The sequence below is a fragment of the Schistosoma haematobium genome, chromosome 3 (assembly GCF_000699445.3).
Source record: "Schistosoma haematobium chromosome 3, whole genome shotgun sequence".
NCBI classification, from domain to species: domain Eukaryota; kingdom Metazoa; phylum Platyhelminthes; class Trematoda; order Strigeidida; family Schistosomatidae; genus Schistosoma; species Schistosoma haematobium.
The window spans coordinates 39,721,869-39,734,898 of NC_067198.1; the positions used below are offsets into that span (position 1 = coordinate 39,721,869).

At 33.0% G+C, this 13,030-nt stretch overlaps 1 protein-coding gene across 1 annotated transcript; it reads left to right on the forward strand.

The window, feature by feature from the left end:
- Nucleotides 1–2,018: 2,018 nt before the first annotated feature.
- On the forward strand, nucleotides 2,019–2,765 carry MS3_00005758 (uncharacterized protein; the record flags this gene model as incomplete). Its single annotated transcript, XM_012939475.1, has 1 exon — nucleotides 2,019–2,765. One exon carries the CDS (start codon nucleotides 2,019–2,021, stop codon nucleotides 2,763–2,765), a length of 747 nt encoding a protein of 248 aa, XP_012794929.1.
- Nucleotides 2,766–13,030: the final 10,265 nt, after the last annotated feature.

Sequence of the window (13,030 nt, forward strand, 5' to 3'; positions counted from 1 at the left end):
TCAAAATACTCATGAGTAGTGGATAAATGTAGAATTATAATTTATTTGTATTAACCGTGCTCACAAATAATTGAAATACTCTGGAATTGCTCTGAAGAAGTCCAGACAAGTTAGCTGGACGAAACGTTGGCATCATTTAAATTTCAATCGCTGAGATTATTTCCAGTATAATTTTCACATTAAAATAGTAATAATAGTTCATTATTGATTGTTCATTAGCTTCAGAAAAGTCATGATTGTATGAGAGGTGTTAGGAGGTTAAACATATGGGACAAACCTCTATTGAAAATGATTATTTAGATTAGTGAATAGAGTAAAAGATTTTCTAGTTTACATTTAGAAAACACTCAAATTCAGTGTTTATCTAGTATGGTCAAGCAAAAACATACAAATAATATACAAAGATGACCATCTATAAATATTGTTCGTATGAACGGAATGTAGACAATACTCACGTTATCTGTGACAATAAATCTAATTTGAATGATATTTTACTCATTTTGAGCATCACAAACACCAATGAAATTTGCTCTTGAAAAAGGAAAATAGTTCAAGTTTACACTCCCTTAATTTTGAGATGGTGAGATGATCAGATGGGAAGTCGCGAATACCTGTTTGCAAGAAACCAGTATGGAATATTTAGTTATTAATTTTTTATACTTAGGTCCCTATCGGTAGGAAGAGAAATTTTATTATATCTCTCCCTACGCTGATTAAATGAATCTGTACTCCCAAGTTTATGGGTTAGGACTTGACTCTTATGAGATGGCGGCCGAAAATATGTTTCCTCCGAGATTTATTTATGAATATATGAATCTTATATCTCTAGGGGAATCTGTTATCTCTGCACCAAAGAACTAATGTCGATTTTAAAAGCAATTGATTTACCGATATCCTGAAATAGGATCTCAGACTCTCTCAATAGGACGTTCTTTACTACAAAGCTGAGAATAGTATTTGCCTGTCAGCCTTTATTTACCAAGAAATAAAAGGACAAAACGAAGCGTTCGAACCCTTCAATATGTATTTATTAGGAGGTTGAAAGTAGTCGAAAGGAAATACTGAGCCTTGGATTCTCGCTATTTAGCACTCAGCATTAATGTGTACTTGAACCCTAAAGTCACATGTTTTGAGTTATAAATATTCAGTATTCTACCATCTCCTACATAATGCTGGATTCGTCGCTATATACATAAAAATACAAGAACTATGTATATGAAAAGAGTTTGTCTAATCTTCTTGTCTTACCATCAATTTGAACTGTTAATCTCTATTTATCAAATAATAATTTAATTTAATTCATCTTTTATTAATTTCATATAAAATTTATGGATTATATACCTTTTGTCTCTTTTACTTTGAAGTTCTGTTAACCCAACAAGGTTTACTTTTATTTTTATATTCTTATCAAATCTATCCATCTATCTATCTATCTATCTATCTATCTATCTATTTATCCACACATCTATCTATCTATTTACCAGTGGTCACATTACATGATGGTTATTCATATTCATCTCCATTCACTAATCTTAAGGCGATCATGTAACTTTTAAATAACTGACATCATTACAACAACAACAACAACAACCTATAAACAATTTTTGTTGCCTCCTTGTCAATCATTCATTCAGTTGACAACAGTCAATTAATTTGCAAAAAAAAATGAGTGCAATTAATGTATAAACGTCATTAAATAAACAAACAAACAAACAAGCAAATCATATTTTACAATTAATGAATATTATTATACCAACGGAATTTATCTGAAAAAAGTATAATGAACTTATTATTAATCATAAATAAATAAATTAAAAAAACCCAATAATTCTATTCCGTTGATTCAATTAACTATAAAAACATTTCTAAAAATGTTTACTCGTTAGTTTTTCTTTCTTTTCTTTTTTTCTCTTTTTTTCTTTATTTAAAAAAGAGATTGCATTATCATCATTATCATAATGAATAAATCGTTATTATTATTATTACTATTATATTTCACCTCATGTAATTTTTTGACCATGGCGTATAGTGGATATGGAAATCAACGTGGACAAAGTTATATAAATCCTGATTATCAACAATCTTATCAAAACAATAAATATAATGGTGATGACTATACTAAAAAATATATAAGTAGTGATTATGATTCGACTACAAATAATGAATACGGTAATAAATATGGTAATGATTATGTTAAAGTTCAAAAGAAGAATAATTATGACAGTTCCAATTATCAACCAACGTCTTATGATTCATATACCGGTTATAATGGGGATAATTACAATAATAATAATAATAATAATAATAATAATAATAATGATCATAAGAATAACGATTATACACCAACAAATAATAATTACCAAGCAAATAATTATCAAGATTATGGATCCAGTGATATATCACCTACCAGTGAATATGGTATTGGTTCAATTGGTACTGGAGTTATGTCTGGTTCTAAGCATAGTCATACTCATTTAAATATTCATGGTAAAATGACTGGTGTTGGACATCAAGATTATGGTGTACATTATTTATCATTGACTAAATTCCGTAAAGGTGGTGGCTATGATATCTATGGGAAAAAACGACAGTTTTTAGATTATGATACAACAGGACATGTGAAAAAATATGGTAATCAACAAATGAAAGCGAAATTTGAAGTTGTTGGTAAATTGCATGGACATTCAACATTCAAGGATAAATCAAGTTTCAAACCAAGCGGTGGTAACTATGGTGGGAACGGAAACGGTGATCAACCCTACTGAAGACTAAAACAGTAAAACATAATAGTGAATAAGGAACAGGATCATTATTATTAATAATAAAATAAATATATTTATTATCATTAAAAAGTATTGTTTGTTATTGACATAACCAATAAACAGTTGATTAAATTGCATGAAGTACTTGTGATATTACATGAATAAACAAAGTATACTCAACAGTACCGAAGTATTTGATTCAATTTTCGATATGTGGTAATAACATTTATGGAAACCAATAAGATTTCCTAAAGGTGTTTTGGTATAGCTAGTATTGGTTTAGAAGAACGATGGTGACTTTGTATGATGTACCGTTTGTAGGCTAAACTGCTCAGTTTTGCTTTAGTTCCTGAAATCATATTATTGGACCATGTTTTGTTAAAGTATTTCGCTGTGATATCAGAAGACGAACTTTTTTATATGAGACTAAAATATGGGTATTGATCTCCTAGATCAAATTTCATACTCAGAAAGTTTCCTCAGTCTTGATAAGTTATTCATTAGCAATCAGACGCGAAAAAAAACGGAGCATTTGTAAGTTAAGTGACTGATTTCTTCAGAAAAGTCTCTTACCAGTCATACAAACAACTTAACTGAATGATGATTTAAGGTATTATTCTAAATCAAGTCAACGATGTACCACACATTGAAAGTTAAGAGTTAACTAAACCACAATTAATTTTAAAATGATCGAAATTAATGGTTGAATAAGCAAACTAAAATTACTATCCTATTGGTAGATCCCCATGTTTGTTTTAGCATCACACATAATACTTCTAGTTAAATGTGTATAACCTAAAATACAGACTTATTTAGACAGTTAATACGATTCATAAAAAGTACTCTGTCAAATCGTACATTGTATATTCTGAGTTAAACTATGTATTCAAAGAATGAATTCATTTTCATCGAAATCATATGGAGTTTCTTTACGGAGAGTAGAGTAATGAAGTGTTAGGATGTTGATAATCGGTCCTTTATTTTACTTGGTTAGTTGTGATATGATCAGAGTAGTTTTAAGGAAGTTGATAATAAGTACTAACTGTAGCTAAAAATCAAATGAGAATCAGGAAGCATTGGCCGTATTAACAAATAAACAATTATGACTTCACCGAAGCACGAATTCAGAAGCTTCAGGTCTCATGTGGTATAGGTCTCTTGTAAACAGGTATTCGCGACTTCCCATCTGATCATCTCACCATCTCAAAATTAAGGGAGTGTAAACTTGAACTATTTTCCTTTTTCAAGAGCAAATTTCATTGGTGTTTGTGATGCTCAAAATGAGTAAAATATCATTCAAATTAGATTTATTGTCACAGATAACGTGAGTATTGTCTACATTCCGTTCATACGAACAATATTTATAGATGGTCATCTTTGTATATTATTTGTATGTTTTTGCTTGACCATACTAGATAAACACTGAATTTGAGTGTTTTCTAAATGTAAACTAGAAAATCTTTTACTCTATTCACTAATCTAAATAATCATTTTCAATAGAGGTTTGTCCCATATGTTTAACCTCCTAACACCTCTCATACAATCATGACTTTTCTGAAGCTAATGAACAATCAATAATGAACTATTATTACTATTTTAATGTGAAAATTATACTGGAAATAATCTCAGCGATTGAAATTTAAATGATGCCAACGTTTCGTCCAGCTAACTTGTCTGGACTTCTTCAGAGCAATTCCAGAGTATTTCAATTATTTGTGAGCACGGTTAATACAAATAAATTATAATTCTACATTTATCCACTACTCATGAGTATTTTGAGAGTGTCGAATAAATAAGTTGACATTTTGTGTACAGTTGTATGTATAGAATTGTTAGCTGATGTGAACACAGGCGTTAGTTTAATCGACAATGTACATTTTTTTAAGTTTTATGCTATTCATCAGTAGAATATGTTTTTGCATTTACTCGACGAGATTTATGAAACATTTTATTCACAGTATATAATTCGGCTTATAGTGATTACCACATAACCATTTATCTGAACTTGGTACGAGTGCTTTCAATTTTAGAAATCACCCTTGTATTCAATAATATTGAGAGTTAAGGATGACTGTGAGTATCGAGATTAGAATAAGTTTTCAAATAAATTGTTGTCAACTGATTTCTTCTAATTTAGAAAAATAAGCCTAATCATTGATATCCGTTACTTCATCTCCTACCTGGTTTCGTATGAATTTTATATGTTCAACATCACTTTTTCAGGTTTTCTAGCCAAGAAATTTAGCGTACGACTTATTTATACTAAAAAAATAAAGTTACTTTATGACTGTTCTAGAATAGCTTTTAATTCATGGAAGCTACTTAATTAGATCTCAAGACAATTAACATATTAGTTAAAAAGAATTTAGCATACACATTGTTGTAGCATGTTTCAAGCTCTCAAACGAATAAGGTTACTTATAAATTACTTTGAACATTTAGAACTGTGAATCATTCAGTTTTAGGTTATTCAAACTATTATTGTCGTCATGTACAATCAAATAAAGTATCTCGATTGATTATTGAAAAATTCATTGTGATTTTTCATTTGTGGCAGGATTTTTTCAACCTAATTTGTAATAAGACAGATTGATCACTTAACAGAGTATTACATTTTCAATGTATCGATTGTTCTTGAAGTCAGATGATTTTATAATTTATCCCAGCAAGTGTGAGGTTTCAATGAACGGTATTTAAAAAAAATTATTCTCAGAAGATGAAAAACAGACATAGCTAATTTTGAGGTTTAGTCACTCATCTAAATATCTACAGTATGTTATATCCAGTAAATTTATTTGCTAATTATAGCTAGATAGTAGAAAATTATTTGTTCTTTGGTAACTGACCACACAAAAATTTAGTTATGTTGAACTTATTTAACATACAAAACTAAAGACTAGAGTGGATTAGTTGAAGTTAGACATTAACACAGTTGGTTGCCGGTTCAGTGGTTTAGTGGTCAAGCGCTTGCGCGCGAGACTAATAGATCTTGGGTTCGAATCTTGCTAGGTGAGTTCGTGGATGTACACTGTTGAGGAGTCCCATACTAGGACGAGACGGTCTTCCAGTGCTTCCAGGTTTTCCATGGTGATCTAGTTTCAATCGACCCATGAATTCAACTATTAAATTAAAGAAAAATACTTTAAAATTTTAATTACATATTTTTTTTAAATGTTAAATATTATCACTAATCCTGAACAAGATTTATTGTGATCAAGTCATTTACTAGTCTTTATTCAAGTAAATATTTGAGTATATAGTAGTATGTTGTAAAAAAGACAGAAAATTAAGGATTCTGGAAATGATGTATTTCAATTCTAAACTTTCTACTGTAAATCAATATTCATTTTTATTATGCACCTAAACAGAGATTTATATGTAATAGACTGTTAGTTAAAAGCAAGTATATTCGTTTATTATAAATCGAATTCATTCAATTTGCACTTTTATCTTGATATTATATAAGTATTTGATTTTCATACAGATTACATAGCAATAATGATAAAGTGTACTGTGATGATCCATATATATATAACTGGGGTCTGTGTTATTCATGGTCAATCACCATGTACTCCGATATGAAATCGTAACAGAGATAATAATATGTTGAAAGTACTCCATTAATGGTCAAAATAAGATGTGCCATAAGTAAATGATATTACTGTCGAAAATAATCTTCACAACCCCATACTGATAATTACCATGTGCTCACTAGTGACTAGCTTCGAAAGGGAAGTCTTGGAGTTCTAGTGAGAATCCGTGACCAGTGGAGCTAGTCCGTGTCGAGTAGAGACATGTATCTACCTCAGTACAGTGAAAGATGGTCACACGATTTCGTGGATTGGTTGAGGTTAGAAATTAACATTGTTTGATACTGGCTTAGTGGTCTAATGGTTAAGCGTTCGTGCACGAGACCGAAGGCCCTGGGTTCGAATCCCACCAGCAGGATTGTGGGTGCGCACTGCTGAGGAGTCCCAAAATGGGACGAAACGGCCACCCAGTGTTTCCGGATTTTCAGTGGTGGTTTCACATCAATCGGTTCATGATCTCAATCAAAAACTTAATAATCTTCACAACCCCATACTAATAATAAATTCTCCGATTGAATTACTAGTAATAATTTTGAAATGACTTAAAATAAGTTAAAATGGCATAAATGTACTAGATATTTTTCTTCTCAGGTCTTGACTTATAATACTATTTCATCGATTTTATCTGTAATTTTCAAACCGTTTTCACTATTTTAAATTTTCTTTGGGCTATCATAAACGTTTCTGTTAATTCTACATTTCTACTAGGCATATCGTTAATTCTACATTTCTACTAGGCATATCGTTAATTCCTACTCGCTATACTAATGTAACTTATGACGACTTGAAGTGATGCACATTTTTACCCCCATCGTGTGCTTTTTATAATTAACTGATTTATTCCATTTCAATAATATATATAGTTTATGGTTATTGAGTGTAAGGATTGTAAGAAATATAAATTTCATGAGTGTAAAAAATTAACATTAGTTGTTCTTTCAATAGTTGAGGTCATGAGTCATTTGAAGCTAGACCACCATGGAAAAACTGGAAACACTGAAATCGGTGAAGACAGTGGTGGATGTGTCGCTCAATTTCGTGAATTAGTTGAAGTTAGAAATTAACACTGTTGGACGCCAGCTCACTGGTCTAGAGGTTAAGCGTTCGCTCACGAGACTAATAAGTCCTGGGTTAGAATCTCGCGAGACAGGATCGTGGATGGGTACTGCTCAGGAGTTCCACAATAGGATGAAACGGCCGTCCAATGCTTCCAAATTTTCCATGGTGGTCTAGCTTCAGTTAACTTATAATCTCAACTATTGAAATTACTACAATATCCACAAAAACCCCTTCTGATAAGTTGTGTTTTGAAACAAACCTGATTTATTTTTCTTTAAAAATATCGTTACATGTATATTCTTTATTACCAATGTATGATTTTATGAGAATTTTGAATGATGATTTCCACAATTAGTTGGACATCGAATTCATAAAGAAATGCCATCAATAAACAACTAAATTTTTGATATTGGATGGTTTTCCTGAAGGATCCTGTATAAGAATATCAAGTGAAAGGTTTATCTTTTAATGTCATTGATGTATTCATAATAAGTTAAGTTAAGTACTGGACTCGTTTATATTAATCTCTTGTGTTCGAAATATATTTAAAACATTATGGTTATATATACAGTTGAAATTAATTACCGCTTTGTTATTCCTTGCTTTATATCATAAGCTATCTACAGTATCCTATTTAGTAGTTATATATATTTATAGCATATTTTATAACAAACACAAAGGAAGATTATTCATGCACAATTTTTAATAGTAACTTATCTTTAAACTTTGGTATATATCAAGTATTTTATTATTGTAAAACTGAGTATAGGTGAAACCATCTATAATAATTTTTAACCCAGTTTAAATTAATTGAATTTAAAAGCTCAAGTCGATTTCTCATTTTATCTGTTATATTCAACGAAGAATCCGGCACACATGTTTATCGGTTCAAGCTATCACAACATATTGGTATATTGAGGTGACAGAATAGTTTAAGTAATAACAATATTAGTAGTAGTAGTAGAGAAAAATCAGTCATAAAAGATACAATTCGTAAAGAAAATATAGATTTGTAGAATAGTGAAAAATTTCAAAGGTAACTATGAAACTTAGGATCTAAAGAAAGATAAAAAGTGAATCTGGATGTTCCATTGAGAATGATTCTGAACCATGTCACCCAATGTCTCCAACCATTGGTAACGATAATCGGTGTAGTTTGTACCTACTAGCATGACGCGGTTTGTTATTGACTTCGTGAACCCATTCTTACCCTAGTCAATATTCATCATCAAGGTAACTTGAATCTGACTTCAACATTGCTCATATAATGGTCCCAACATACACGGCTATCCTTAATTATTAACAGCAATTTTTCACACCTATAAAACAAAGCCATGCGAAGTATGGTCGTTCTTCGGTTGATAGATGGATACCTCTCTTTACTTCAAGTAACATATGTTGCGAACGTTAAGGAAGCTTGCTGAATTCATTCCGAGATTTTGTCAGACATAGACTCATAAGGGTTGATGAGTCTTCGAAGGTAGGTGAAGTGATCATACGATCCAGCTGCATAACTTCCAATCACTAGTTCAAGGTTTGATTTAGATCAGCTCTAAAGGAATATTTTGCATTTGAAGGGGAAGAGTCGCACCTAGAAATGCTTTCATTGTTTCTTTAGGTGGTCAGAAGACTGTACTTCTTCAGGGTATTAACCAAACAAGATTATGTCATCTCCGTATTCCAAGTTGAAAAGTGAACCGCCCGGTGGGAAACCAATTCCCAAAAGGTCATATTATGAAAGTGTTATCTCCAAAACGACTGTGACGACAAAGTTAGATAGAAATGAATACGTCTGACAACCCTGGTGAACGCCACCTGAAGCTATCAACTTCCATGACAGTTTCCTATAATCTCTGACTCAACCATACTTCGTCAATGCATTCACACCCAGATCTGAAACCACTCTAGTTTCTTCCACAAAAGCCTTAGTTGTACTTAAGACGATTTGTGAAACCAATGTGTTGAATATCATATTGGTCGAACTAACTTTTCTGTAGCTATCTCATTAAGAATTTTCTTCCTTCTTATGGACTGGAACAATCAGACATCAAGACCAATCAAACGGTCTTGTCCTCGAATTCTAGCTAGTACTTCAGTCAATCTAGCTGCTAAAACTGGACTACAGCCTTAAAGATCTTCGGCGTTAACCCTTCAGGACCTTTTGTTCTTCCTTATTTTAGATTAGCTGCAATATTTTGACTTTATTGAGAGTTAGAAGGCCTATTTTAACATCATATCCAGGTTACTTGGTAAAAGAAGGTAAATGAAGAGTAGATGGAGGGAAGATCAACTGTTCTCCAAATTGTGCTAGTCGTCGTTCTAGTCTTTTGGGTTGAGAGAATCATTGGTTCAGTTTTTTCAGAAATAATTCTACCGATTCTAAAAGTCGTAATATCTGTTTCCTTGCTAAGTCAGAAAAATTACCTATTGTTGCCTGTCTCTACTACCTTTTCCTTCTATTTTGCTTCTCCTACTCACGATAATTACGTAGATTGTTTTTCAGCCTATTTTTATACTGTCTTCACTCCTCACAGTGTTCCGAGCCTAATGAGATGAGTTTCCGAGCACTCATCAATTAAGTAGTTGCTACTGGAATCCACTAATTTCTCCCGAACATTTGATTTAAACCACTGCTGATCGAATATAATTATAATTTACATTAGTGGTTGATTAGTTGCTTCTTTGGCTTTTTAAAATATATTCTGGACATTTTTATCGCTAAGTGAAACTCTAAGAAGTCTCATTGCTTTGGCTTTTCTGACTCCAGTAAGATGCTAAAAACACTTGTTCGTCCTAGAGAATAACTAGAGCCTAAGCATGTACTCCAGAATGAGCAACAGTCGTTTGCTGAACCTATCTATTGATGGATTGTGATGTAGTCTATTTGTGTCCATTACTGATTCGACTTTAGTGATTGGCACGTTAGAAGACACCTCCATTTTTACCTAAAGTTAGGGCTTGGTAGAAAAAAATGGTTATTTGAATATGGTTTCAGTTGACGGTGACCGTTGTTCGTTAGTTCCAAGACTCATTTAAGTATCTTTTAGTTTAATTTAGGCTACTCACTTGAGCATTAGGTCACCTGCTACTATTACTGCATTTGAACGCTTAACATTTTGAAAGAGGATGGAAAGGATTCTATAAAGTTCATCTTCCACTTTATTTGAACTACAGTCAGTGGGAGCGTAGGAGGAGATAACTGAGAAGCAACGGTGAGTGTCAATGTCTTTTTAAGTTCCTACTGTACGATTGAAGTTGAGAGTGTGTAGATGACTACGTCCCAGGATCCAGTCCAGGAGAGTATGTTCTGCTCCTGAAATTAGCGCTTTACCTACGCTACTGAGACCACGAGAAGTGGAAGTTAAGATTCCAGATACACGGAGCATAAATTATAACCGTTCTTTATTTTGACTTAGTGAGGTCAAGTATATAACCACATTAGGATTCTGTATAGAGGTCATAGCAACTATGGGTTTGTCGAGAGAGCGTCACCCCAAAGTTCTAGCCAGGGGAGCTTATTCTTTAGTCGGACGTAATGTTGGAACATTGAAAGCTCCAACATGTAGTTTAGAACGTGGAGATCAGCAGTAAAATTTTACGAGCTTGAATCATTATTAACGGTGTAGCAAATGGGTGAAGAAAAGCTGTAGAAAAAGGCATAGTAATGGAAGTAAAAGAAACATTAAGTGAGAAAGAGACTTGGTTGTGAACAATAGGAACTATCGTATTGTCAAAGATACAAGGGCGATTATTATTTCCCAGTTGCCAACATTATAAGAGGACGCTCCTCGGTCCACATAGAAGGGGACTTGGATTGACAGTGATCTTAGCGGTCAGGAAACATGACCTCATAGACCAAAGGACAACTATTTAAATGTGTGGGGTAAGGTGAGGTGTGATCATAGCCCCGACCTTACTATTTTCACACCCCAGTACAGTTAGCGATACGATTTCACCCTAAGACCATGAGTTTCTTCCTTTAGTCATACTGTTCTCCAGCTGACCTACCCGGCCTAGTAAAATCTAAAAAAAAACAGGTTTTCTAACCATTATAGCTCAAGTGGCTGGTCAAACTAAACGAACACGACGACCATGTCGAGGTAGCATTCGTCACCGACCGATGTCAACTGGGGCCCCATTACAAACCAAGGGAGTACTAAACAGCTGCCTAATCCCTGTTCGGGACTTCTCAGTAACATGTGTCAACGATCCCACATGCTATTCTATGGAATCACCAAGAACGAAATCCTTTTCCACATTTTTGTTTTCAGTCACTTTTTACCATTTAGCATGAATACATACAATAATTACAAATAAGATTACAATAACATAGAAAATTACGAAGGTTCTGTAATTACTTTTTTCTGACAGTTTACGTTTTATATTTGAAAACTAGTGAAAATATTAAATTCACAGGAATTTGGTTAGTGTGATAAGAAAACGATGGTTATCAGAACCCTGATTTGTAAACCTAACTCAGATTAGCTCTTATTACCTAACTCAAACTTTTTAGCACGATAGCTAATGTCAGTTGGTGACAAAATTTCTACCTTTTTCTTTTGGTTGTATCTCCTTTTGATCTGATTCTTGGTTTTATATTTGTTTATTTTATATTTTTTCCAACTGGTTGAAAAATGGTATCGATTTCAGTGTGTTTGTTGATTGCTGGTTGACCTGAGTGACATGCTTCTAAAAATTTTCCGGTATTCTTAGTAATCCCTGTCTCTATGATTTTAACATTTTTCCAGTCGAATGTGTGTTCACAGTTGTCGACGTACTTTGGTATGAGCGAAGATATTTCATGGCGTTTGACCAATAAATGATGTTCGTGCATGCAATGATTCTCTTTTCTTTTCTTGAACATTGTCCCTATTTTTCTATTTGGTTTCGCTAATTCTAATCATTTATATTTGCTCAAATAACTTAGAAATATGCTGGTGGTTAAATGTCTAAGGACTAAATACTATCCATGTTAGAATGTGAATGCAGAAAACTGTGGGAAAAAAACAGTAAATACGTGATCTAATATAGCAATTTGTGACTTATTGATTTTAAAACCAAGTCCATTGTTAATTTGAATAAGCTTATGAATTAAATGAAATTATAAGATAAAAGAACAGGAACTTTCCTACTGTGGTGGACGATACTCACAAGATTGTTTGCAAGTAGCATGTAACAGAACGTGGCGTCGATGTTGCAACAACCATCAGAAAGTATGTGAGTTTCAGTGTAGCAGAAGCACGGCGTAGGCAAAACAAGTGGAGGCAAGAAGAGAAAACAATTCAGAGTGCAGAATTTCACTGTATATGTATTATTTAGATACGTATACGAAACGAGGAGGTCGATAGGTGGTCACTTATCAAGGTTTAACTGACTATCTTCGGTAAACAAACCGGATATCCCATTGAGACCAATTTAGGACATGTACAATTCCGCCTACCATACTGCAACAAGGTTGTTAGTAGCCATTTTAAAACCATTCCACAAACACCTAGTGAAGCATAGTATTAGGAATATATCCCAGTTCTCCAACAAGATAACTCCGCCTGTAGCTCTTCCAGATTTGCTGACGGTCCCAAGTCCGGGTAAAGGAGGAGGGTTGGGCATGGGGTTAGCGTC